This window comes from Etheostoma cragini, chromosome 14 (genome assembly GCF_013103735.1).
Source record: "Etheostoma cragini isolate CJK2018 chromosome 14, CSU_Ecrag_1.0, whole genome shotgun sequence".
Taxonomy (NCBI): domain Eukaryota; kingdom Metazoa; phylum Chordata; class Actinopteri; order Perciformes; family Percidae; genus Etheostoma; species Etheostoma cragini.
The window spans coordinates 12,529,332-12,556,796 of NC_048420.1; the positions used below are offsets into that span (position 1 = coordinate 12,529,332).

Below are 27,465 nucleotides of genomic sequence, written 5' to 3' on the forward strand. Positions count from 1 at the left end.
ACAGGGGCTTCTACAATGTTCTAAGAGCAAAGCATATGAGGGAACAAGGAAAGAAACCAGAACATAAAATTGACTCATTGAAAGAAGAAAATATCCAGACAAGGACGCACGAGTGAAATTGAGTGATGAAGATGGCCATGGGGACAGGCAAAATGCAATATTTGTCCATTTCGAAAGAGGAACTTTGGTGTAACAGTCGTCTTCTCCGAACATGTAATGTATTTATAAGTCCTAACTTGTGTTTTCCACACAAGTTACGGGTGATTCCCATGACGCAGTTTGGCTGTTGGTTTATTCACATACTCACATACATACATACATACATACATACATACATACATATATATGTTCATATTGTTGTGACAACATACATGTATCTTTGATATCGCCCAGCTCTAATCTACCCTTACCCCATTTATCACTCCAGTTCTGGATTCCCCCTCCAACTCCTTCATTATTCACTGTATTTCAACTTTGCATCATCTCTCCATTCATCCTTCTCCCTGTGCTGACTCAGCACCTTGCTTACAACTAACCCCTCTGTCCTTCTGCAGACAGGGAGCAAATCAGCATCACTAAAAGCCTGCTGTGTCAAGGCCTCTGAGGGCCACAACTCGCTCATTCCTGCCAGATCCTGAGCTCAAGTTACAGTATTTGTCATCAACATAAAAGGAATAAATCTGAACAAAAGGGACACAAAATTATTATGCGGTTGATTTAAGAGATGGCAATAGTTCACATATTCACATTAAACAAGTTGGGTCTGGTCACTAATTTGAAAGGATGCATCTTGTAACCACATTTATTTTCAATTGATCTTGAAGTCTGAGCCATATTTTTTTTCACAATTTCTATGAATGTCTACAGTTCTCTCACATGTGTTTTGAGGTAGTTAGATGCAAAACCAGATAATTGCACTATGCAATATGAATATTTTCTACCACTAGCTGAGTCCTGCATGTCAGTGTAGACAGTTTTAATCAGTTCAAAAAGAGATTTGGGAGTCAAATTTTAGCACCCCTTGGAAAGAGAGTTAAGACTGTTTTGACTTGCTGTCTGGATCGGTGTGATAACTTGGCAAATATGTCACATTCCAGCGTTTCTCAGATATGGCAAAGAGCGCAGACAAGGCACGCGCGCGCGCGCGCACACACACACACACACAGAGTGTGTCTGGGGGGGGGGGGGGGGGGTAGAGAGAGAGGGACATATGAGCGAGAGATTTTATTTCGTATTTTGTACATACTAATCTTTATTATTTTTAATGTATGTAGCTCTTTATACCTTATGTTGTCTTGTAAATGACATTCACAGAGGAAGGCAAATTAAGAATGTCATTGTACAGGAAACCCTGTTTTTGACTGTGCATAAGACAATAAACGCCATGACTTGGAGAGAAAGCATAGGGTACACAATGAGTCTACTAACCCCTCCCCCATCCCATCCAGTGCTACAGTAGTCTACAGTCCTGACAATGGGTCCCCCCTCAACACTGACAGTCTCAGCCAATACTACAGTATAAACTGTGCCCTGGAAATGTCCGTCTCTGTCACTGCCATGACATTTAAATATGTCTGCCTCTTATGATCTAGAAAAAGACTACTAGCTTGTCAAAAACAAAAATGTCCCTTAGCTTTTTCTAGGTTTCTTAAGTAGATGAAGATGGAGCGCCAATTGAAAAATGTGTGATCTCTGACTTGGCTGAGGTCAGACATGAAAATGGGCTACTAGTTTGACTAGATCTGTTCTAATTAAGATACGATTTCTCTCTACATAACACTCAGATGACAGCACGTTTAAAATGCTTAATCTCTACTAAGGTTCGTCGCATTGAAACCAACTTCTTGGCAAATTACATAAAATTCCATAAACAGGCCGAGAAGGTGACTGCTGCAGTTATACTGCAATAACCTCGTACGATGACTGGCCAAGATCTCTCACCTTGAAATTGCTGGAGTTCACCCATCCCGTTAGCTCGTCTATGGTCTTATCCAGTCGGGGTTTGTCCTGCTCCACGTCCGGGGACCGTTGGGGATCATTCAGGTAGTCAATGAGGTCCTGACCGACCTGCAACCTACGGGTAACATCTTTCTGCACTACCTGCTGGTAAAAATAGTCCATGTTGTCATGTTCCTCCATTGGGCACTCAGTGCCGTGTGGCCAGCCACTTAAATCGGCCAAAGACAGGAGACAGCGGTCGGTGGGACTGGGACTAAAGGACCAAACGCTATTTTAATTGTAACGTGAAGGGGCAGATAAACTTTGCGGTCTGGACTGCGTTGAACTGATGTTTGAGCATCAACTTGCAATTCCTTTTTTCCAAAATAAATATTACGTTACAGATTAGCTAATTTAACACACAATTCATCCTACTGGCCAAAGCAACGACAAAGAAGCTAGCTAACTTTTAGCTTCCTTATTATACAATGTTTGCTCAGAAGGTTAACTTAAAACTTCGAGAAAGTTCAGGAAACAATTGTAGTGGATCCCAGCAGGTTCCTTCAATATTTCAAAATCAAAACAAGCCAGCAACCCTGTTTGGCTAATTGTTATGCTAGCAAAAAATAGCACCAAGCTAGTTAGCACAGCGACCCAAACAAGGATAGACTGCTTCCCATCAGCTAGCTAGCTCAGCTAGCTAACGTTTGTTATCCGCAGGCCTAACGCCTGGCTCCACTCCGCTTTTCTATTCCATGCCCACGGGCTGGGAAGTCTGCCGAGCGTTCAGCTGTCGATTCCTTTAGCGGTAAAGTTGCACCAAACTTCAACAATATAGGCTCAGATCCAGTCCCACGGTAACTGGTTTCTCTTTATCCAGGAATAATTGCCGTTGCTTAGAAGGCGCTGGCTCAATAAGCTTGCGCGCTGCCGGTGACTGCAATTCACGAAGCAACCGATGAACGATCAGGGTCTTCGAGAACCGCACAGCTAGCCAGAATAATGCCTGATGTAAATGACGAATTATTAAGTGTAACGTTACAATGGACCGCACTTGTGTTTTAAAAGAACGGTAGATACAGTAACTAAGTAAAATTATGTTTTGCCATTACTAATGGATGTATAATTCCTGTTGATACAGCACTGTTTTTTTGGGGTAGTGTCTGCCGTCTACACTTCTCTTGGGTGACATCTAGCGGTTGAGCTGTGGTGTGGCCGGTATGCAGTTTGCCGCATTTTATTATAAACAGAGACGGTTTAGTTAGAGAATGGAAGACAAAATATCACTCTAGAGAAACAAAGCACATTTACTACTAGTCACTTTTATTTATTCTTTTGTTCGTTTAGTTAATTATCTATTTTCTTAAACTTAAAACGGTTAAAACAGCTGTCGAAGAGAGGGCATTAGTATTACAGCCAGTCAAGTCAGCTATGTATCCATCTTAATCTTTCTTTGTAGTTCTGTCTGCTCTTCCTGTTTCAGCCCTATCCACTGCCTGTCAATCGCCCCAGTCTTTGAGCACTAAGCACTATACTGCACTTGCCAGCCTCTTCTTTAGCGCAACACTGCGAGCTGCTTCTGTTTTGTTGTATTTTCAGTGCTTTAAGAAGTGGTATTTCATGCCCCATACAGGTGTCACTCTGCATGACAAGGCAGATCATGTTGAGAGCCTGTTGATTGGAAGGTGTGTCTGTATGAAGTGAAAAAAACATTTGGTTCTGGGGCTTTCCAGTCACTGCATATGACATCCCTGTTGTCAAAGGTTATGTAGAACTGGATGAGTGAAAATTTGGTGCTGATCAATTAAATACGTTAGATTGGTAATTCCAACAAGACCTGTGTCCAACGCTATTTTTTAACCCTCTCTAATGTGCTTCCTGGGGCATTAGGTGAGTACATATGTATATTGAATACAGACATTTAATTATATCCTACATCATCAGTATATTGCCAACTAGACAAAACTACCATAAGTTAACTTTCAAATACATAACTCATGTGATTGTCAAAAAGTTAAGGTGCCATTGCTGACATTGTAATAAGTATTGTCTCAGCTTTAAGCAATTTTTAATATAATTTTGAAGCAAAGTTGCACCAACGTTAGCCCTACATCTGAATAATGGCCTTCACAGTCCAGTTAAAAACAGTTGGTATACCATAGTTGTATCAGTGTTTTTAAACTCATTCTGAATAGTAGGGAGACTGGAAACCTACTGATGTAAACAAGTTTGTCTGTGGTGCTGACCTAATCCAGGATGTAAACAAATGCTTAAGGACTACTGACAGGGCTACTGACAGGATTGGATCAGGGCCTACAAGCCAACATAACCACGCAGTTCACAGGAGAGGCCACTCATCAGAGCGACATACAGTCAACATTACGCTTTTAGACGCTGAGGGTATGAATCATAGGTCCTTTTTTGTTAAACAGCAACAGTTGCTTCTTTTCTATTTAAAAAAGAATGGCAAACACATATCCCTCTCTGCATAGAGAGGCATGGACAATTACAATAAGCACTGAAGCACCCCTAACCCCTTTTTTTTGTTGGCCTACCCCAATTTTGAGTGAGTTGCCATAAGTGTGATTTCATTTTTTCCATTGCAAAACATTCTCTGTACATACAGACTCTAAATCTCAACAAAAGTTTATCAGATGCACAAATACGTCACATTTCCCATTCTGTACTTCCTGTTTCTTCTCAGCTGTTCCACACCAGAGAGTTGAGCTGGCCGTTCCAAAGCTTCACAGTTTATACCCAGAAGATTTGCATTATCTACAACCCAGCTCTCCTCTCACTCCATGCTGCATGTTTATTGGTCAAAGCAGAATAAATCACAGGATGGTCACATAGAGGTGTTGTGTGATTGGTTATGATTCTCCACAGAGAGCAAACTGTTGTCCAAGATGACAATATCATCTTTTTTTTTGGGGGGGGGGGTCAAGGATGTGAAGTGCAGGGTGGAGTGGAGAACCTGCTTTTGCCTTTACAGTGAGAATGAGATAGAGAGAGAAAAAGTGCGAGTCCATCCACCCCTCCTTGCCCAAACCCAAGACTGTAGCAATCCTGACTGGTGAGCAAAAGAAGAGAGGAGGGTCGGGTTCAACTGATCAGGGGCAATCAGTCTTTGTTTTGATCTGAGATCAGGAGCAGTGAGTGGGTCCAGCCCTCCTCTCCTTTCCCCTACCCCATGCCCCCACCCCCCACCCCCCTATTCCATTTCAGCCCGTATCAGAGCAGCAGGACCTGCAGACAGAGGTGGCCCCCCCTGGCCCTCCAGTGTCAGAGGATAATGCAGCAGCGGCACAGACGCTGGCCACCTCCATGTACAGAGGGAGGAGGTGTCACTGGGGCAAAGTAGGCGTGGACCTTGATCTCTGGAAGGTGGGCCTGTGTAGGAAAGAGGTGTGTTAATACAAAAGTATAAAAAGACACCAAATACATGCATATGTATGCAAGTGATTAGGATCCTCTCTGTAGCCTGTCAACCATTCAATTTCTCATAAAAGGAATAGATTAATGCTTTGGGAAATACACTTATTCACAAACTTGTAGAGAGTTAAATTAAAACATTTATACAACTGTTATACTGTATTCTCCTCTATGAGAGTGGTATTGATCTTCTCATCTAATGCTATGAAAGTTAAACTATTTCTTTAATTTGGGTATACAGTGTATGATTTTTTAAAGAAATAAGATAGAGAATAACTGAGCAGAGAAGTGATGTTAGGAAGTCTCTGATTAAATCCTCACTTTACTGACCCGGATGCGTTTGATCCCAGCCCTGGTGACTTGCTGACAGTCGTAGAGCTCAATGCGCTCCAGACGATGGCAGCTCTTCAGGTGCTCCAGGGTCACATCAGTGATGAGGGGGCAGTTGTCCAGCTCCACCACGGTGAGGCGCTCTTGGCCACAGGTACTGCTGCTCAGAGCTCTAATTCCATCATCTGTGATCAGCTCGCAGTGGGACAGGGACTGGCCGGGACACAGCAAATAGGGTTGAAGGCACACAGATACATGGATTAAAGCTCAATAAGCATGCACACAGGGTAAGGCAGATCCTGGCACAAAATCAGAACTTCAAATATAAATGTTTACCAGTGCTTGCAGACGAGGGCAGTGGATAGAAAGCTGAACCAATGTGTTATCTGTCACCTGAGGAGAGGAAATGTTTGTTGATCAAACTGTTCTTACATGTCTAGAGACAATGGAGGGTTAAATTGCAGTTTGCAGAAGCATGTGTTTCATGTTCGTGTCAAGTTTTGTAACCTGCTAAAACCTTTTCTCCTGCGTCACTCCTTTTCTGCCTCTCTCTCTGCTTTCTGTCAAAATCAATTTAAATACTGAAGTCATTGGACTGCTCACTCTCCCTCTTGGCTGGGAAAATACCCTTCCTACAATCCATCTCTAATCAGACAAATCAATCAAAGTCAAGAATGATACCAGATTCAACATAGCCAATACCATGAGTACGATTTTTTGGGAACAAATAAGGAAAACACAAATTGTCCTACCAAAATACATTCTTCTAAGTCCATTTTTTCAAGCTCATGACAATTCTGTGAAGAAAAAGAGAAATCATTATATCAAACGCATAGATATTGAGGGAAATTGATTACCCAAAAGAAACTTCACAGAAGAGAACAGAGGACAAAGAGAACACATGAAACTCACTCTGGCCAGTACAGTGAACCCAGCATCCGTAACATGGGAACATCGTGCAGCTTCAAGGATCCTGAATACACACACACACACACACACACAGACACACACAAACACAACTTGTCTAATTGGACAGTACGGTTTTAATCAAAATCATCAGCCAGCAATTGGGTATGGGTTTGAATCAGACCTGAGATCCTTGTCAGATCTTAACCTTGTATGTCCAATGAAATATTTTATTTCCAAGCTTTAGACAGTGTGGGACCTTTTTCTTTTTGATTGCCATATAGTGACAGCTCTGATTTACCTGTCTCTCCAAACTTTAACATGTTTAAAAGCCCTTGGAAGGACAACACTTAATGAAAAAGACTTTCTGTATAGTCTGGCATTTGAGGCCGCTCAAATTTTAAATATGTATGTTGATTCTAGTCCATTCTTAGAAATCAATCTAATCACATACCCTGAGAAGCATATTTTGTGGATCGTAAAGCAAGCTGTTTTCCTTGTGAAGGATGGGGGGGACAGGTGTGTTTTTCTTACTTGAGTCGGGGACAGTTGAGTCCCATTGCAGTGAGGGAGGCGTCAGTGATGTTACTGCAGCCAGACACACAGAGGATCTGTAGCTTGTGGCAGCCTCGGCACAGACTGACCAGGCCTTCATCTGTTATCTGCTGGAGGCAACAGAAGACAAATTACAAAAACACCGAGGCGTTCAGACACATCCCTCATGTATTATTATCGGTCTCTATCTCCCACCACCCCACAACCAAATGTCTTACTGTACAAGACTGCATATTGATGGTGGTGAGTTCTGGGCAGTGTTTCTGAAGGTGTTTCAATGCTCCATCTTCCAGCTGAGTTAAATAAAGAAAAATGCATAATATTGTTAATCAAACACCAAGATCAATAATCTATGTATGTGTCTTTGTGTGTTGATGGGAAAAACCTTTCCTCGATTACACCATCTTTTTCCAATGACTTGTATGACTCAAATCACTACTGGGAGCCCCAAAAGATGATCCATGGGGTTTCATGGTATTTTTCCAAGCAAGAAAAATAACTAAAACTTTGGTTTAAAAGAAAAAAAGACAACAACTGAACACACAGCCTGAAAAATATATTGGCTCTACAGAGGCAGCATGAAAAAGGAAATGCCAGTCTGACACAAACCACTATATCAACAAAAAAACAACCATTAAGATTAAGTAATAAAAAAAAATTGGAATGGAAAATGTACTGTGTTGGGAACAGCAGGTAGGAAAAGGGCACATTTTTCTTGAGTAAGGCCTGCTTCAGTGTTTCAGCAATGGGAAATAAGCATTTCATGTATATTGTGGTCTCGGTTTTTATATTAAATAATCAGGGAATATATGGGTATTTGTTTTGAGTTTTACCATTTGTTTTACATTTTTTCTTCAGCTGAAGAATAGTGTGAGCTGTCTTCACCACCAGAGGACCCTGTTTACAGTAAGAGGTAGTGAACACTGTTCTATGACAGCAAGTAACACAACATTTTGATGCAAGGGAAGATAAAAAAACAGGTAAAACATCTTAACCAATCTACTCTTTTTAAGAAATCTTGGTATTTAAAGTGAAAATTTGTTTAAAAAGAAAAAAGGGTCATAATTATGTCCTTATGGAACTGTAACTCAAAATAAATTTCAACATGGTATAAAAGCACTGCAAAAGGCATGGTCAAAATAAAATAACTGTACCTGTGTGCAACCTCTGAGGAACAGTGCTCGTAAACCATTGCAGCCTCTAGCCAGAGCCTCAATGCCGTCACGTGTGATCTGGTCACACCATGACAGGTTCAACATCTCCAGCATTCTGCAGCCATCGCTGAGCATCCACACACAAGATAAAAACAAAACACACAGGACATGTGAGCCCAATGAGGATATGTCTTATATTGTATTACTACATATTGTGTGTGAGGGCTTGAAGAAGAATTGTATTGTTGATAACAGGGGTTTTGTTATATGGGTTTGGATTACCAGGGTAATGCCAAGTGTGCGGGTGCTACCTGAGGGCCTTGAGAGAGTGGTTGCTGACAGACACACAGGAGGTGAGATCTAGCTGTTTGAGTTTGTAGCAAAACTTGCTGAGGCTGAGACAGGTGCTGTCTGTAATCTTGGTGCAGCCGTTTAGGTTCAACACTTCGATGTTTCTGCAGTTCTGAGCAAATGTCCTGGGAAACAGAACAATAGAAAGGGACAAGCGGAATTACTCAGAAGTAACTTCTTTGAATTAATAAGAAGTCAGATGCTGGGAGTTGTTCAGGAGCCAATTCATTTTAGAAGGTGGTTGTATATTTACTGTACATTTCCTTTTCTTTTCTTTTTTTACCAAAAACTTACTTTCCAAAAAATGTGGACTTCTTTAAATCAGTGGCTTATATGACAGAAGTAAAACCATGTACATGAACAGTTTCATGTAAAAAAACTAAACAAAAATGGCACTGTTCTTCTTTTGTTTGGTGTTTTGTTTGTGTGTGTGTGTGTGTGTGTGTGTGTGTGTGTATACAGTAAAGTAAGACTAAATGGAATCACAAAAAAGAGATTCTAGCACAGAGTCCCTTGGGAATGAAGAGTCCCAAGCCACTTATACTTTTAACATAATTACTTTAAACAAAAACAGCAAGTAATCAAACCAACAACAAAATGACTTTTGGTAAAAGTCAAGAGGCACAATTATTTATATTAGTGCATGCCAGAGTGACAATGACAATCTCACTTCATGGAGGCATCTCCCACGCTTAGGCAGCCCCTGAGGCTCAGCTGCCTCAGGAAGCCTCCACATCGCTTCGAAATGTTCTCCACCACTCGCCCCTGAGTGAGAGACAGACAGACAGACACAGAGAGAGAGAGAGAGAGAGAGAGAGAGAGAGAGAGAGTGTGTTATGGCTTGGGCCACAGGACAGAGGATCAGCTGTGACGTCACAGTCGACACCAAAGCCTACCGACCCAGCGTTAAGCCTTGGGCTGGATAATGCTACTCAACAAACACAAACGTGCAGCACATATAGACAAGCACGCACGCGCACACACGTGCACACACACTTATTCTCTCTCATAAACGCAACCCTCACCTCTATGTCTGTCTGGAAGTTGAACAAGTCAATCTTCTGCCAGTTACTGCCATCTAGGGCCAGGACATTCCACGCCTGAGAGAGCGACAGACAGGTTGTGGACAGAGAGAGACATGTGGGTCAGACAGAAGTGTGTGTGTCTGTTATCATACCGTGTGGGAGGAATTAATGAACATAGTGGGTCAACCTCTATGGTTTGGCGCATTAACTATGCCCACTTTCTGTTTCTTTGTTCATGAAGCAGGTTCACAAGCTGCCTCTCTAATGTGCATCTCTAAGACTTGCTGCTTTGCTCTGTTTTATATAATTGAAAACTGAAAATATTTGGGGTTTAGAGTGTTGATCAGTCGAAACCAGACACCTTCAAAAATCTCACCATGGGCTCTAGGAAATTACAGTGGGTATTTCTTCTTTTGTTTTTTTACTGTAATTAACTGACAGATCATACCAATTATTGGCAATGTAGGTACACAGAACAGCTGCATGAAGCTCAGCAGACAATATATAAAATACACCAAGATTAAAACTTGTACTTCGTACAGAGAAATAACATTTTCCTAATAGCAGGACATTAGATCTGTTGGAGAAGAAGCTGCCACCACAGCTCTGCATTCACAGTCCATGTGCCAAGCCCTTGTTATTATTCACAGATAGCTCAATCTTAAATGGCTTTCAACTGCAGAGCACTTTAGTTTAACAGTGTTCCACTAACACATAACCAGCAGATGGCACTATATTAAAGACACTTCTAGAGAATTCAATCATGTTACTGGTTTTAATTTAATACCATAGTTTATAATTACATCAATCCATTATTTGAATCCACAGTTGGTGCTTTCAAGGTGTAAAGAGGGAAGTGCTTACCTTGGATACTTGGGCACACCTACAGAGTGTAACCACATCTAGATAGGAAAATATTCTAGAAAGAGAGACAAAAAAGAGCACAAATTTGTCACCTATGAATCTCAGATTTAGCAATCTAAACTTTAACTTAACGTTATTTTTGAATTTCTTTCCTTTTGTATGATTCAATATATGTGTTTTGTTTGTTGAAAGAAAAAAGAACAATCCCCTATGGTGTTTGGTTGGTAGCAGGAGAGCCCCACAGACCGCCAGTGTTTGAGCTGTGTGGCGGTCAGCCACAAAGGGCTGCATGCAGCAGGCGACTGGGTCAGCTCAATCCATTAATCTGCCAATGAGTAATATCTGGCACTCAGAGAGGCAAGGCCACAGACAGACAGACGTATAACATACATACCTACATACATACATAAATAAAACCAAACATGTATGCTTTGTCTGAATTCCCAGTGCCTAAATGGTTACTGCTCATAGAAGTGCCTTAAAGGGCCAATCTATGGAAAATGTGAGGTATTCAGAGAACTGTCATGGTGCCAAAGCTTTGAGTGCAGCTGGGGTCAGAATGTCCTTTTAACCCTAGGAAACAGGAGCTGGCCATTGTTTCCTTCATATAGATGCAGACAAAGGCTGTTTTGATGTGCGTTTGGCCAGGGCATGTTGGGACATGTCTGTTTAATCTATACCGGGTCTTGTATCAGGGAGTACATGCACACAAACGACAAAGCAATGCAAAGACACATACACACTCACACTCTGAACACGCGCCCCACACACGCACACGCAGTCTTTGGACTGATTGCAGGCCACCAGTATACCAATCAAACAGGCGCTTATTGATCTCCCTTCTAATAACTGGTTAACGGCTGTGACGCTGATCATTGACTGACTGTCAGATTTAACACAATCTGACTTTCCCTTATGTGCAAAGGCCTTTCAGAATACTTCTGGGGTCCAGAAGTATTCTGTTATTCATTTTCAGTCAGTCCAATTTGGTGAGCCCTGCTTAAAGTCCTATTAACTAGGGACCTTTTTTTGTCCCAATACCGATACAGATAACAATAGAGTACCGCTCTAATACCAGTGTTAAATTCCTAAGCTGTACGCCTCACTGTGTGAAAGTGACTGGGATCATTCTTTTATGTGTAAGGCAACATCAGGCCAGACTTAAACTTTGCTTTCGAAAGAAAATGTAACAAATACATAAATACACATTACTAAATTGTTTTTTATTATTAAAATAATAAATAATGCACCAGCAACTTTAAAGTTTCAAGTGTAATCTTTTTAAATCCAGCAACAAATTGGTCAAAACTTCAACAGGAATTAACAATCCAGTATATAATGCATATAAACTAGGGGTGTCACAGTTCTCTGAATCCGTGATTCAATTTTTTGATTTTTAAGGTTCAGCACAGACGGCTATGTCACAATAAGAGAGAGAAAGCCACACCAGTGACTTCTGTTGTTTCTTTTGTGATCTCGGACTCTGGCAGTGGCCATTACACCTCGGACAGCATAATGTCCCTCCCTGTGTACAATGGTGAACGGGCATAACAACATTTTAAATACAAAAACAAATAGCTCCAGTCAACCCACTTTCCATGGTTTAAAAACAAGATTTACTGCCATAACAATGGGTCTTCCTCGCTGATGTTGTGTAAGTGTCTCAACATGAAACATGTGACAGTAGGTCATGTGCTGTAGCTAGCGAGTGCCTGTGAGTACATGTCTTTTGTCCACTAGTGAGAGTGCTGCTAATATTGGGTGTACTGGTAGTCTCTGTGGAGCACAGCTGGAGCAGCAGAAGAGCACAGCACTGCGGAATTCCCCACAAGCTAAGACGACCTATTTATAGCACAAATACACAGACGTACAGTTTGCATAGGCCCACACACGCACGAAATAAACACTCTACATTATGTGTCTGCAGAGCTACCTACATGTAGGTGCATCCATTTCAAAAATATAGTACATGCTCACACACACACACACACACACAAACACACGTGCATGCACACACACGAATATCCACATGTAAATAAGTGTGGAGGATGAACGTGAGGGGGTGTGGGATGTCAGATTTATGGGTCATTGGCTGCTTCTGCTGTGGGACACAATATTGGTCTGTAGGTTGCATAGTTAAACCTCAATCCAGACTAGTGACCAACATAAGTACATCGAGTACAACACACACTCTTGCACAGTAATGTTCAAGGCTGCTTCAGTTGATGAGTAACGCTGAGCTAAGTCCTTGTCCTAGGGTATGTTATGCTGTAATCTCTGTGTGTGTATGTGTGTAATCTTACCTGAGAAGAAGCTCTTTGGGGAGCTTTTTGTTAATGGGGGCTTCATCGCTGTTTGAGAACACCTGGCGAGAAACAGAAGATAAAACTATGAGCAATGAGTGAGTGTGAGTGTAAATGTGAGTGTGAGAGTGTGTGTGTGTGTGTGTGTGTGTGTGTGTGTGTGTGTGTGTGTGTGTATGTGTGTGTGTGCATGAAAAGCACCGTTGGTCACTTTAAATTTACTTCTTTGTATAATTTCTGTGATTAACGATAAAACAACATACAATTTTGTCACCACCCACCCAAACAAAAATCAAGAAAAGATGACACAGTAACTACAATATTCAAACTCATACAACCAAATAATAAAAAAATAGACAATGAACCATAAACCAAATAAACTTATTTATAACAACACCATACACGTCTCGTCCCAGAACAAATCAACCCTCCAAAAAACTCAGGTGCTTCCCCCATTTTTCTAGTATAGACAGCCAATCTGGCAAACCATTTATACTTCTTTTTTTCAAACTCTATGTTACAAGCCTAGTCCTGGATTGACGGCACATCTTCATTCCTCCATCCCCTTAAAATAATCTGTCTGGCTGCTTAATCCATCCCGTTTAGGATTGACCCATCTCCCAGAATAAATCATTTTGGGCTGAATGAAACCTGGGTCCCTGCAATCCAAAATAAATTATCATGTATCCCGGTCCAAAATACTGGACCTTATCACAAAACCACAGGACATGAAGTAATTGACTGTCCTCTGTCTAAAAATGAAAACCGGCAGCTGATTGGACAAACGCATCACGTGGGTCTGGTTTCTCTGGAAATTGAAAGCCAGACTGTCATGGTGTCTTGTTCAGAATACAATCTCATATTTTACTACATTTTACTCACCAAAACGTGTTTCTGAAAACATTGAAAACAAGTGAGAAACAGGCCATGCAGTTGCTGAATCTGTCTTCTTTTCAACATCAACAAAGGTCAGTTTAAAAGATTTTTGTCAGATTTTGAGAGACTCTAGTCACGCTCCTGGTTTCCGGGTTTGCACTCCACCACTCCGATTGGTCATTTGACTGAGCATGTCAGGTTGGAAAAAATGAAGGCAGACGGCCCCTCCGGACCACTGCCGACGGACGACTATTGGGTTGCTGTGTCACAGGCCTTTAGTCAAATAAAATGGATGAAAAATTGTTGGATAGAAACAGGACTGTCAGTTGTGTCCTCCATCACTTACATTGAAAATGCTTTACAAATGGATCTCTTTGCAGCCAGTTTTGACAAAAGGAGTGATTTCGTCAACCAATAACACTTTCAAAGTAAAGTGTTGGTTCATTAAAGACTTTAAAATATGTGAACCTATCTTTTAATAAAAATAGAACCATACATCTTTTCAGTTACTTGTGAGAAAAAAAAGCTATTACTTCCTTGAGCAATGCTAATAGACAAGCCAGAGCTACATTTGGCTTTCCACATCCCCTCCTTACAGGCTTATAATTCTGTTAGCCTGGTCAGCTTGTTGGCATGCTTATCTCAATTAGTCTACTCACTGGATGTCTGGCCATCTGCTGAGTGGGACACAAACACACACACACATACACTTATTCGCATGCAGGTGATTTTAGTCCTATCGGTGTTAAGAACAGAGGCAGAACATTCTAGATCAGGTTGACTCTATTTGACCATGACTTTAAGTTTATGTCAAACACACACATTCTCTGTGAATCTGCAGCCACACATCCTGCCAGTGATACACTTGTATCCTCAAAGACTTAGAAACCGTATTTAATGAGGGGGGACTCCCTGCTGATTCACACGCAAACACAAACTGAAAAAACAAAAAAATTCAAAAGGGAGCAAGGGTAAAGCACAGGATGAGCAAAGGTTGACTCTGAAAACATCTTGGCTCCAGCTAGCTGCATGACAGATGCAAGCTCCTCGAAAGAGAATGCAATAAAGGAGAAGGAGAGGGAGAAAGGGGGGAGCAGGAGAAAGTAAGAGAAAGAGACAAACAAAGGACGGCGCGACAGTCAAGAAATAGAGGAAAAATATGTACAAGAGTCATTACACTCAGAGAGGGAAAAGAGAGGTGTGAGATGGAGGGAGGAAATAGAGGCCATTTGAGAGGAAATGTAGTCCAGTCAAGGTCCAGCAAATGATTAACTAAGCTGGTTTGACTTTTTTTAAACATTTACATTAACATTTATGCTCAGCAGAAAAAGAGCTTTAAACCTGATCTAAACCGATTCATTAACTATATCCAATAATAGCTCTGGGATATAGTGAAAATCTTTTTGATCATTGGTTCTCACATACCCCTGTATTGACTAACAAATCTTGACCATCTAACCATAAAGGTTGGGTTTATCACCATAATGTGGACTTCAGGTTCAGATATAGAACCATATCAATTGAGTAAACTGAAAGTAAATTGACCCTAATTGTACAATTCTGTGCATACTGAATGGTAGGAAGAGACAAGGGCTACAGCATATTGACTCAGTGACTCTCTCTAAAGCCAGAGGTGGCTTAGGATTAAGGACTAAATTTAGACTTAAATCCAAACCACCTCTGTAACACATCACTCACCTTTAACCTTTCCTTCAACTGACACATAGTTACACACAATCTACTGTAGGCAACCTACACCTTTATACAAGATGGCAATGGCAAAGAACATAGGAAAAATACTAATGTCATGATGTGATTTAAACTTGCTAAATGAAACATAATTTACTGTGTAATGCCTGTCTAATGTCTGGTACTTTCCAGACTAGCTAGACAGTGAAAGTACTTAAAATTCACATTTGGACATTTTTGATTACTGCTGAAACAATCATTGAAGTAAAAACCAAATATGTGTTGTTATTGTATCTTTTTTTAAATTTATATCATATAGGGCTCCCATTGACAATTATTTTTATTATCAAATTAAGCGGAGGTAGGCAGGTAAAAATTCCATAATAACCTTTCAGGATATTGTAATTCAAGTGGACTGAGAGAAAACTAGACTTCTGCAACTCCTCTTGGCTCTATTCAGGCTTTAGAAGATCTAGTCCCTGACAGGAGACTTTGACCAATCAAAGGTAATTTCAGAGAGTGGGTATTCCTTTTGGCTGCTCTATAAATAGGGATGAATGTGCATGTCCCTTCAGATGGTGAAAGCCTGATTCAATAATAGAAAGTTTTGCAGAAAGACTTACTACTTCAGCAATGGCAACATCTGCCTACACTGCAAAGCAACCCAAAATAAGGAAGACAGGCTTATCAAAAAAAGAAAGTCTAAAAGAGTCTGACAAAAAATGCAATGAAACACATGCCAATATCAGCGAAGCGTTTCAGAGATGGAGAGAATATGTTGCTAATAGTTAAGCCTTCTGTTAAGCATAGCTAACCGTATGCAGCTAGCTAGAGCCGTGAATCACAGTAGCCTGTCTGAAAGGGTTTAGGGTGGAGAAGTTGCCAAGTGGAATGGCATGAACACAGTAGTTGGTGTGTGATCCCAGCCATAGTGACGACATTATGAAAGCAAGGTTCATCACTGGTTTTTGCATGCTTCATTAAAGTTATCACCTCAGCATTCTGGTGCCCTCGTTTCCTGTGCCAGCAGAGCAGCATTCTCAAGCAGGGAGTTCCTCTCTGCAGTCATACTCTACTCCCAGACAAGGTACAACTGAGTGAATATGCAAATCTGGTCTCAGAACTTGCATGTCTACAGCAACCATGCAGACATTACATATGGGCCATGTTAAGTGTTCAATTTCTGGCCTTCAATACAACTACAAGTAGGCATGTGCCACATGTTCATTATAAAGCATCATATCATGATCTCATCATTGTCTTATAGGCTATTAGTCAACTATCCCAAGCCTACTCTTCTCTTTCCAATACTCTTCTAACACACATAACCACACCTGCTTGTTTCCCACTACACAATGGTTTTCATTTGCGTCTAAGCAGCTTACAGCTATGTTGAGAAATCCACTGATATGGCAGCTCACATCAGCGCCCCTACCGCTCCTGTTCTCATCCACTCACACATAGACAAATACGTTCATTATACTGACAGGTTTACAGCGTGCTGAACATCTGACAGAGAAAGTCTAGTAGTCAAGTAAACCCTAAAGCATCTCAACGATTTGTGACTGACATTTCACATAACAATGCTCACAGCTCAGGCGACCTAAAACCAGTTGGACTGGAGGTGTGCACAATGATGAAGAAAACGTTGACACAGCAAAACAGTGTTATTATTTTACTAAAGGTAATACACATGAATTGAAGGCATGTGAGCTAAGCTGCAATTCAAAACAATCAGTAAAACTTCATGCAGCGGAGCAATGGTGGAAAGTTATCAAGTAGTACATGTTCTTTACATGATTATTCAAATTTCATGCTACTTGTTACTTTATACTGTAAAGGTCCCATGACATGGTGCTCTTTGGATGTTTTAATATTGACCGTAGTGGTCCCCTAATACCATATCTGAAGTCTCTTTTGGTGCAGTATTCCAGCCACTAGAGCCAGTCCCACAAGGAGCTTTCCTTGGTATGTGCCACTTCTGAGTCTGTAGCTTTTGAGGAGGAGAGGGGGGGCAAGGTAGAGGCTGGGGGTGTGGCCTTGACCAACTGCCACTTTCCTTGTTTGAAAGCCATGTTGTCTCTCTCTCATGGGTGGGCTAAATTCTCTGGGCAGGCTAAGCAGAGAAAGGGGAGGTAACTTTGCCCCTTATGACCTCATAAGGGGCAAGTATCCAGATTGGCCCATCTGAGCTTTCATTTTCTCAAACTTAGATCAGGATACCCAGGGCTTGGTTTACACCTCTTGTCATTTCTACCCACTGGGGGATCATGGGCAGTAATGTTTAAAAAATCCTAATAAGGTGAAATTTTCATGCCTTTGGACCTTTAACTCTACTATATTTCAGAGGCACATATCATTTTTTTTTAATATAATGTATTGTTAGTAATACAGCATACAAAGTAATGTAATGATCTTATACCTCAACCTGCAACAACACAAAGGGTACACAATACATACACAATAGTGGTTAAGTAATAGCATCCAGCAATATAACACTGGCAGGGATCATTCTGCCTGCATTATGAGTTTAGTTAAATTTTGAATATAGGACTTTGAACTTTTATTTAAGTGTTTTCTACCTTTAGGTATTACTACTTAAGTAAACGATCTAAATACTTATACCACCACTGCAGTTAAGCAAAGGGGTGTGTAACCACTTCCCTCACTTAACTCATGGATATATGGAAAGGTTGGGGGGAGCATTCATAGTTCCCATGTTATATACTATATTAGTGTGGCTCTCTGAAAGCAGTCCAAACCTCACAGGTATCACTGGAGGTGTGAAAGTGCCAACCCCAACTAATTGAATGCTGCCACACACTGCTTTTATTTACAACATTACTCTCCATCTGCAGCCCCAGTCCCCCCCCCCCCCCCCCCCCCCCCCCCCCTAAAGCCTGTAACCTCAGGCGACAGCCTCGGCCCTGATATATTGACTATCCTCAGCCACAGCCCTCATGTCCCGCAGTCCTGAGCTTCATGTTGTCGCTGTCTACTGGTGCGGCAGGACAATAACGGGATTTCGGATTACCCTTGACCAACAAAACGCCTCGGCTCCAGATTGCATGTAAAATTAGGAGCACGTTCGACCACACACACACACACACACACACACACAAACACAGACACATACGCACACACACACACACAAACAGACACACACACGAAAAGCGTCTACGTATACTAGAAAGAAACAGTTGAACCGTTGGTGGTCCACTCCCTCTGTCATACCTCGAACCGGCCCTTGGTGATACCGTTCATGTCTGCTGCGGCACGTCCCTGCTACAAACCGCACAGACACCAGTCGAGCCGTTTGACGAACGCCGTTATTGTTTTTGTCGCCGTTTTATTTTTGGTCGGCCAGAGTGTGGGAGCCGAGCTGGAGCTGGAGCTGGGTCCTCACACTTTCCCCCCCCACCCACCCCCCCAGCCGTCAGCGAGGCTCCTGTCTTTGGGTCAGTGAGGAGGTGGTAGTGGTGGTGAGGGTGGTGTCGGTCCAGGGCGGCTTGCGTTAACGTTAACAGTTCTGTCGGAGACCAACGGCTCCCCAGCCCGTCTCATCACAGGGCTACCAAAATAACAATAATAACATGGACGGTCTGTCAAGTGACTTCACTTCCGCCTCTCCCTTCATCGCTCAAGCGCGAGTCAGCTGGCCTCAAATCCCCCAAGTTAGCTAAAAACCCACAGGAAACATTAACGTCCGCTTTAATATCTCACAGCAAATTTCCGCACCACATACTCGTTCGGCGGCCGACGTGGACGTTTTCTTTAATGTTTTCTGTTGACTTGCGGGGATTGGGAGGGTTTACGTGACGTCATTGCTGCGGGAAAAGCACGCGTGGTCGATTTGTTTTGATTGTGGGGTCTTGGGGAAATATGGGGGAAAATGACAAAGATCCTTTTTGGTCGTATTTCCCGTGGCAGTCACGGGGGTTACAGCACCGAGACGTGACCTGACACAAACCCGTGCGTCGGATTATCCTAGAGGAAGGAAACACTCGCATCTGTGGACGCCAGATCAAGAAGCTAATAGAGTCCATCAGAGAGGTGTAACTCTTGTCACATAAAGGCTTCAACCCGCAGACACACCCACAAATTCTCTGTCACTCATGCATTATGAATATTACATAACGTTGGCGTGTATTGGTGGAAGAGGTAGGCATGTTGGGACAGAGTTATGAAAAACCTTAATTTTAGAATGTTGATTGCAATGAAATATTCATACTACAATGGCAGATTTATTTTCTCTCTTTTTAGAAGAAAATAAAAATTTAAAGGATTCCAGACCAAATAGAATGATTAGAAAGGTTGTTTTTTAATACAAAAGATATAGTCAGCTTCTAAAACATGATGGATTATTTGGTAAAAGAAACTTGCTCTTATCAAGTTTTTTTTAGTGTTTTTCATTATATGCCAGTGCTGTAAGATAATTCCGACCCGTTTTCAAAGCAAATATACTTGCTTTAGTATTTTCTAAATAAAAAGCCACACATTTTCATAATTCTAGTGTAGCCATCTGCCTTATATTTTGTTTCAAGATGCAGATACTAATTGTATATTAATAGTATATAACACTGAAAGCGTCTAAGCTGCATAACTTTTAATACTTTAAGTACAGCTGGTTGATAATACTTTACATAGGCAAGATTTTAAACGCAGGCCGTGTGATTGTAATGGAGTAATTTTACCTTGTTGAAGTACTACTTGTACTAAAGTAAATGATCTAAATACTTCTTTCACATCTGATATTTCAGGTTTTGTAGACAGGGCTGCAGACATGAGTGAGTTACACATGCAGAATGAAATTTCTTCACTTTTGTTCTCAAGATCCACAGCTAGAGGGCGATCTAATACAACCACCCTCATCAATGTCACTCCTGTACTGTTAAAACAATGTTTACTCTCTTAATATAACATACATTAAGTATACATACATACATGATTGATTGATTGATACATCTGTGGAAACAGGATAGGACATACTATAATAGTTATTGTACTTTACTTGAGTATTTGCATATTCTGTTACTTACTCCACTACATTTATCTGAGAGCTTAAGTTATTTTACATTTTACAGATTACATTTTTTCATACCCTTCTTGTCCAGTAAAAAAACATGTATCTCTGATTTTGGTGATTTTGAATTATGTAGTTATATTTTCTAATAAACTGAAGGATTAAGTGTTCCTTTAAGGCAGGGATCTTCAACAGGAGACCCCTAGGGGGGTCCTCAGAGTCAGTGCAAGGGGGCTAAAAATTATTGTCAATTTTTGAAAGTTTTTTTAAATATTAAAAAGTCTTAACATGATTCCAACATATTAGTAGCAAAATATAAATCCCCACTGATGATAGGCGTACTAGCCTAAGGTAGTCACTAAGGTAGCCATCCACAGATACAGTTCTTCCCAAAGAATTGACTGTTCCACATGTGTGTTTAACATTAAAACATGATTTATAAAACCATGCTAACAATTATTAGGCTATTTGAATAGCTTAGTATTATGCAAAAAAAGGTTTCTATAAATGCTGCCCAAAAAGTCATTGTAGGACCAGATTAATATGCAACTTCAGGGACCCCTTATTCTCTATCCATCTCTACTGGTACTGAAGCCAAAACTGTTTGGGGACCACTGCTTGATTGTAAAAAGGTTGTGATGATGGACAACCAGTGACTGACTTACATGCACAAACTGGTACCGCAGCTCTTTCACTCCGTCAGAGTTCCTCTCAAATGGTACCCTGTAAATCTGCTTCATTGTCATCTGATGCTTCTTCAATGTCCGGTCTATTGCGCAGACATTTTGGAATATGGCATTGTCTTGTAGGATTGCAGTGCTGATCCGTCTCAAAGTGATGTCTGTATTTGCAATCACCATGTTACAGATCTCTTGTTCTTGTTGTTTATTGAGAAGTTTTCTTCTGCCAGTCGTGCAAGGTTATCGTCCAATCCCAGACATAGAATTCCCAGGACAACACTCCCTTCATAATGTATACCTTATGTATTCCTTACAGAATTAGTTACCAATGTAATTGTATTGTTTTACTTACACTAACTTTATCAAAATTCTAACATTTCACTGCACAGTGACTGGATCACTACTGTAAACTGTATCATCAATACTGTAGAAAAGAAATTATTCCATAATTTATTCCATAGTTTATTTTCTCAAGTTTTTTTCTTGATATTTTTAGTATCAAAACATCCCATTGAGGTGAGATATTACTGTAGGAATATCACACACACACACACACACACACACACACACAGCATGCACGCATACACTAAATAAATAGGTAAATAGGCTCTATGCACAGTATCCTGTCCTATAAAACACATAATTCCATCATTGACTGACTGCATACCTGTTTTCCCTACAAAAGGTTCTGAGGATGGAGGAGACTGTACAGCGAGGCACATTAGGCTGCACTCGGCGAGCTGCCTTTGCTATTGTGAGGTGATGGTTGATGACATGGTCTAGAATTGTGGCCCAAATTACATCCGGGACAACATGGTATTTTCATGCTCCTCGGCCTCGTCCCCCTATTCCTCCACCAAGCTCCCTTACTCCTCCTCCTTTTCTTCTTCCTCTTCCTCGAGCAGGCAGTTGCCCTTGTTTATATACTTGGCCAGGTGCCTCCATGTTCAGAAATTGTACTGGTGCTGCATGGTCAAATGCTATATATACATGTTTGGCAGCATTCACCATCATGGACCTGCACCTGTCAGCTAAGAAAACAATAGAGTAAAAAAAGAAAACATCAAACATCATCTGAGATGTGTGATACTCTTCCGTTATTAGTCAAGTTCAGTTTCACCTGACTGTCAATTGCTGTAATCAATTTATCAAATGTTCCAAGAGATTCCTGTATGGTATTTATGGTGTTATGCTCTTGAGTAATTTTGATAGTTGAATAGACTATTGTGCATCTGATGACTAATATAATGAAAGGACACTTACACGTTTTGGAGAGAAAAACCATTCGACTGAGAATCAGCAATAAGTTTAGATCAACAAGATCTATATTCACTTGGAAATTGTACTACATGTAGGCTACCTGTACTTAATAATTTGTAAAGATGTACTGAGACATTGAGACATGTATTAAGACATTTGCAATTTTATGAAATAAATGAGCAATTCAATTCTGTTGTGAACAATTGCCAATGGTTTGGAGGTTTGTCCATGTTGTTTTGAGAATGTCATTTCTGTTTCAAGAAATGAGCCAAACCAGTGGAGAAAAACTGTAACTTTGCAACCCCTGATAAAGTCATAAATGATATTGAGAAAAGTTTTCTCATTATTAAGTTGTTGTTAGAAGGGAATATTAGTGGAGAAAGAGAAATATGTGAACAAAAACATCAGACTTATTTCAAGGATCTATTTGGATTAACCAATACTCATTACTTATTTCGTCTGGGTTCACCCGGCAAAGATCAAAAGAGCATGAAGGAGCTTTTGATGGCATAAGTTATTCATTTCATTTTAAAAAGGAACATCAGAAAAACAAAATATCCAAATATATGCGTTAAAAAACTAAAATGGCCAAAATATGACTTCACTCTAACCCATGTCTGCTGATCTACATTTTTCAAAGCAGTTGCTTTGCTTCTAATTACGTTTAATAATATAGTAAGCCATTTAGAACCAGGATTTGAATTTAGTTTTCTGCAAAGTAATGTAACAGTCACATCATTGTTGTAGTCATGATACAATAACATAACTATAGCACACAGATGACTCGGATTGAGTCATTTTATGATGCTTGTGCTAAAATGCAGTCTTTACTCTGCATGCAACACATTTTCAATCCCTGTACCAACCCATTTTACTGCAATCCATGGTAAATAACAATCTCTCATCAAAAGTCAAATTCATTAACTCATCTCTTTGAATAGTTTCATGTCCTTCTCATCCTGACTCTTCTGCGGCTGGCAGCTCAGTGTTGAATGTGTCCTGATGATCGCAGTGTCTCCACTGAAGCCAGGCCATGTCCACACATACTGTTTGGACCTCAGCTGATGATACAGGGACCGGCTGTGCTTCATCCAGTGTACTTACAGACACATGTTTAAACGTAGCTGGACTTTTAGTCACAATCTGTCGGCCTGTTTTGTATTTTATCAGATTTTCTTATCTATTTTTAACATGTTTTTGTGTGTTTTCATTTGTTTCATTATTGTGTCTATGAGTTTAGTTTATTTCACTCCATTTTCTGTGCCTTTTTAAAAAAAATGCTTACAGTACATGTAAAACACTGTAGCAAAAACATTGTCCCTGTCCAGTTAAACTACGTATCTCTAAATTTGGTGATTTTTGATTTGATTTTTCAGTTATAATTTTGGGAAATTGTCACACGTCTTCAACCTAAACAAACATCCTAAACCCCCATTGGTTTATCTAAAAGTGCATCGTCACAATGCTATACACAGGGCTGTTGACATTTTTGTTTTCACAGGACAGTAACACACATATCAATCTACCTTTCACATCAAGAACATTGGCCCCCTCTGGCCCTCCCTGCCCTCTGCCTGTATCAAAACCCTTAACCATGCCCCTGACTACTGTTCACAGGACAAGATCCTCAATAAAAAACAAACTCTGCTCTTTGATGTATTATTATCAATCTCTCTCAAAACGAATTTTCCCCGAGTGCAGCTTCCCTTCTTTGCTTTCAAAGCTGTTCCTGTTTTCCCGACCCCGCTTCTCATGGAGGCTGTTGCCATGGAGACGACGCCCCCCTATCTGTCCCTGGGCTGCACCAGTATGACCAATGATTTCCTCTGAGTTAGTCACACACCTGCACTACACCTCATTCTGACAGGATAAGTCTCACATGGGAAGTCACTGGTCTCACACATACTACGAGCAATCTTGTGGTTGGTGTTTGTGTGTGTGTGTGTGTGTGTGTGTGTGTGTGTGTGTGTGTGTGTGTGTGTGTGTGTGTGTTTACTCCCACAGAACAGACTTCCTGATGGGTGTGTACTGGAAGTCCTGAGAGATTGCACAGCTGTGTGAAGGACACCTGCAGAAAACATAATTCTCACCAGCCTCTTTGAGACAGTGCAGGTGTGAATCACTGTCTCTCTCCTCTTTGCCATCACTCTTCTCTCTCCTCTACATATCCCCAACCCTCCACAAATAGCCCCTGTGCTTGAGTCAGGATCCCAGCCCACCTTAAAATCCCTCATCGAAACCTTCTGAACAGGAGGTAAAAGTATTTGAGGTACATGACAGCAAGGTGAAAAAGTATCACAGAGAAACATAGAGAAGAAAAACACAAGTGGGGGGATTTAATGTCATGATGTAGCAGCACTGCAGACTCCATTGGGGCAAGAGGAACACAGAGAATTATGAAAATGGAAAAGGTGGGACGTGAAAGAAAGTAATGAAAGAAGATGAGTATGTGTGAATCCTCAACAAAGGTGTCAACCCTTGAGGAATTTCTATGTTGCTTTTTAAAAAATCTCATTCCAATTGTTTTTCTGTAAGTGTGTAACCACGTACACACATGTATTGTTCCTGTCCCCCACTGACATCCGTTTTCTCTCATTTCAAATCACAGCGATCATCTTTCCTACTGCAGGGAACGTAAAAAAGTCCTTTTCTCCGAATGCTTTTCTAATCTTCTCTTCTACTCCTTTCCTTTATCTCTTTAATTTGAGACAGAGACAGAGAAAAACAATTCCATTCTTGACAAAACAATCGGCTTCCCTAGTGGGGTGTCATTCACTCAGCTAAGTAACATTTTTGCTAACAATACTGAATTGTAATAATACATTTAGTTGTAATGGTGTAATTTTACATTGTTTTGTTGCTTCTTTCACTTAACTAAATGATCTAAAAATGTCCACTACTGACAATCCCCCTAGGTCCAGTCTTTATGGAATGAGGAAAATAAGTATTTGAACACCTTGCCATTTTGCTAGTTCCCCCACTTAGAAATCATGGAGGGGTCTGAAATTGTCATCGTAGGTGCATGTCCACTGTGAGAGACATAATAAAAAAAATCACAGAAATCTCAATGTATAATTTTAAAAAAATGTTGTATGATACAGCTGCAAATAAGTATTTGAACACCTGAGAAAATCAATGTTAATATTTGGTACAGTAGCCTTTGTTTGCGATTACAGAGGTCAAACATTTCCTGTAGTTTTTCACTAGGTTTGCACCCACTGCAGAAGGGATTTTGGCCCACTCCTCCACACAGATCTTCTCTAGATCAGATATATATATATATATATATATATATATATATATATATATATATATACATATATCTTTGGTGAATGTATTTTGACCAAGTTGGCATTAATCGGGAGTTTTATCATCTACAGTTACAAAGTGACAACATCTCCCTGCCGGGCAATGTCAAAAGCTCCAGAACAGAACAGCTACTAAATGGACCTTGTTGTGAGATTGCTTTATTATACTGTTGCAAGTCAAAAAGGAACTTTCAGCTTCTAAATATTGCCTTCTTTTCACTTGTCAATGAAACAATGCCCCAAACCTTCACAAAACTGCCACACTGCAAATCTTGCACTATCCTCTTGCATATGTTTGTGTACATGTATCTACGTGCAAATGAGAGGGAAATGCAATTGCTTGTATGTAAGTTAATTCATATAGCAATTTAAAAAAAAGCATATGTACATACAGTGTATTGTTTTTGTCATTGTATAACCTTTTCTACAAGTTATACTGTTGCTTTTGGTTAAATGGTGTGGATCCTGCCTACTGGTACTATGTGTGTTGGTTATCTTCACCTGCAGATTCACTGAAAACAATGGCTGCTAGAAAAATAGCTCTCTATGGGCTATGGTCATTTGTCTTTATCTCTCCCACCAAATGGGACAGACACACACACACACACACACACACACACACACACACACACACACACACACACACAGCAGGAAGTTGAGCCTAGTAGAGAGGACAATTAAGGTTTATGCTCAACCTCAACTGGTACACACACACACGTACACATATGCATACAAATATATGTCTATATATATAGATATATATGTATCTATCTATCTATATACATATATATCTATATATATATATATATATATATATATATATATATATATTCACATTATAGATTCTCACTGAAGGCATCAAAACTATGAATGAACACATGGAATTATGGACTTAACAAAAAAGTGTGAAATAACTGAAAACATGTCTTACATTCTAGTTTCTTCAAAGTAGCCACCCTTTGCTTTTTTAATAGCGCTGCAAACCCTTGGTGTTCTCTCAATGAGCTTTATGAGGTAGTCACATTAAATGGTTTTCACATCACAAGTGTGCCTTGTCAGGGATAAATAGTGGAATTTCTTGCCTTAATAATGGAGTTGGGACCATAAGTTGTGTTGTGTAGAAGTCAGGTTGATACACAGCTGACAGCCAATTCATATTACGGCACGAACCAATCAGCTAAGTAAAGAGCAACAAGTGGCCATCATTACTTTAAGAAATGAAAGTCAGTCAGTCCGGAAAATTGCGAAAAATTGGATTGACAGACACATCTCTAGAACAACTTTTAAGAGGAGATTGCGCGAATCAGCAAGTCAATGACCCCAAACACACCTCCAGGCTGTGTAAGGGCTATTTGACCAAGAAGGAAAGTGATGGAGTGCTGCACCTGCACAGTCACCAGACCTGAACCCAATTGACATGTTTTGGTGAGAGCTGGACCACAGAGTGAATGCAAAAGGGCCAACAAGGCTGAACATCTCTGGGAACTCCTTCAAGACTGTTGGGAAACCATTTCAGGTGACTACCTCTTGAAGCTCATCAAGAAAATGCAAAGAGAGCAAAGGGTGGCTACTTTGAATAAACTAGAATATAAGACATGTTTTCAATTATGTTCCACTTTTTTGTTAAGTACATAATTCCACATGTGTTTATTTATAGTTTTGATGCCTTCAGTGAGAATCTACAATGTAAATTGTAATGTAAATCATAAAAATAAAGGAAACGCATTGAATGAGAAGGTGTGTCCAAACTTTTGGCCTGTACTGTATATAT

At 40.5% G+C, this 27,465-nt stretch overlaps 2 protein-coding genes and 1 long non-coding RNA gene across 53 annotated transcripts in view; all 3 read right to left on the bottom strand.

The window, feature by feature from the left end:
- The window catches only part of clasp2 (cytoplasmic linker associated protein 2), a 60,486-nt gene extending 57,594 nt beyond the window's left edge, over positions 1-2,892 (bottom strand). For 34 of the 50 annotated variants that reach the window (XM_034892459.1, XM_034892452.1, XM_034892454.1 and 31 more), the window contains exon 1: positions 1,942-2,891. In XM_034892459.1, the coding sequence (XP_034748350.1) occupies positions 1,942-2,139 (198 nt within the window). In that variant the 5' untranslated portion in view covers positions 2,140-2,891. Of the gene's footprint in view, positions 1-1,941 lie in introns of all 50 variants that reach the window. The other 16 variants (XM_034892417.1, XM_034892435.1, XM_034892446.1 and 13 more) reach the window with 2 other exon arrangements.
- Positions 2,893-3,252: 360 nt separating this feature from the next.
- LOC117956992 lies at positions 3,253-21,700 on the bottom strand. The gene is made up of 3 exons (XR_004659414.1): positions 21,689-21,700; positions 20,981-20,995; positions 3,253-4,045 (listed from the first exon to the last, which is right to left on the bottom strand). It is a non-coding gene; the product is annotated as an uncharacterized LOC117956992 (long non-coding RNA).
- On the bottom strand, positions 4,530-19,223 carry fbxl2 (F-box and leucine-rich repeat protein 2). 2 transcript variants are annotated; one of them, XM_034892473.1, is made up of 14 exons: positions 18,658-19,223; positions 12,859-12,920; positions 10,556-10,610; positions 9,692-9,766; positions 9,337-9,431; positions 8,627-8,791; positions 8,316-8,442; positions 7,380-7,454; positions 7,141-7,271; positions 6,613-6,673; positions 6,453-6,497; positions 6,037-6,093; positions 5,701-5,913; positions 4,530-5,328 (listed from the first exon to the last, which is right to left on the bottom strand). In XM_034892473.1, exons 1-14 carry the CDS (start codon positions 18,685-18,687, stop codon positions 5,221-5,223), a joined length of 1,299 nt encoding a protein of 432 aa, XP_034748364.1. In that variant the 5' UTR covers positions 18,688-19,223; the 3' UTR covers positions 4,530-5,220. The 2 variants fall into 2 exon arrangements, with proteins under 2 accessions (XP_034748364.1, XP_034748365.1); XM_034892474.1 differs by having other exon boundaries at positions 7,141-7,268; positions 18,658-19,222.
- Positions 21,701-27,465: the final 5,765 nt, after the last annotated feature.

Bases quoted from the DNA above. Each gene is read 5' to 3' on its own strand.
- fbxl2 (XM_034892473.1), bottom strand. From the start codon at position 18,687: ATGAACGGTATCACCAAGGGCCGGTTCGAG. The intron at 7,455-8,315 runs GTACAGTTATTT...TATTTAACTCAG, and splicing joins TCCTCAGAGGTTGCACACAG to CTGGAAGATGGAGCATTGAA. The intron at 5,914-6,036 runs GTAAACATTTAT...TGTCCCGGCCAG, and splicing joins GCCCTCGTCTGCAAGCACTG to TCCCTGTCCCACTGCGAGCT.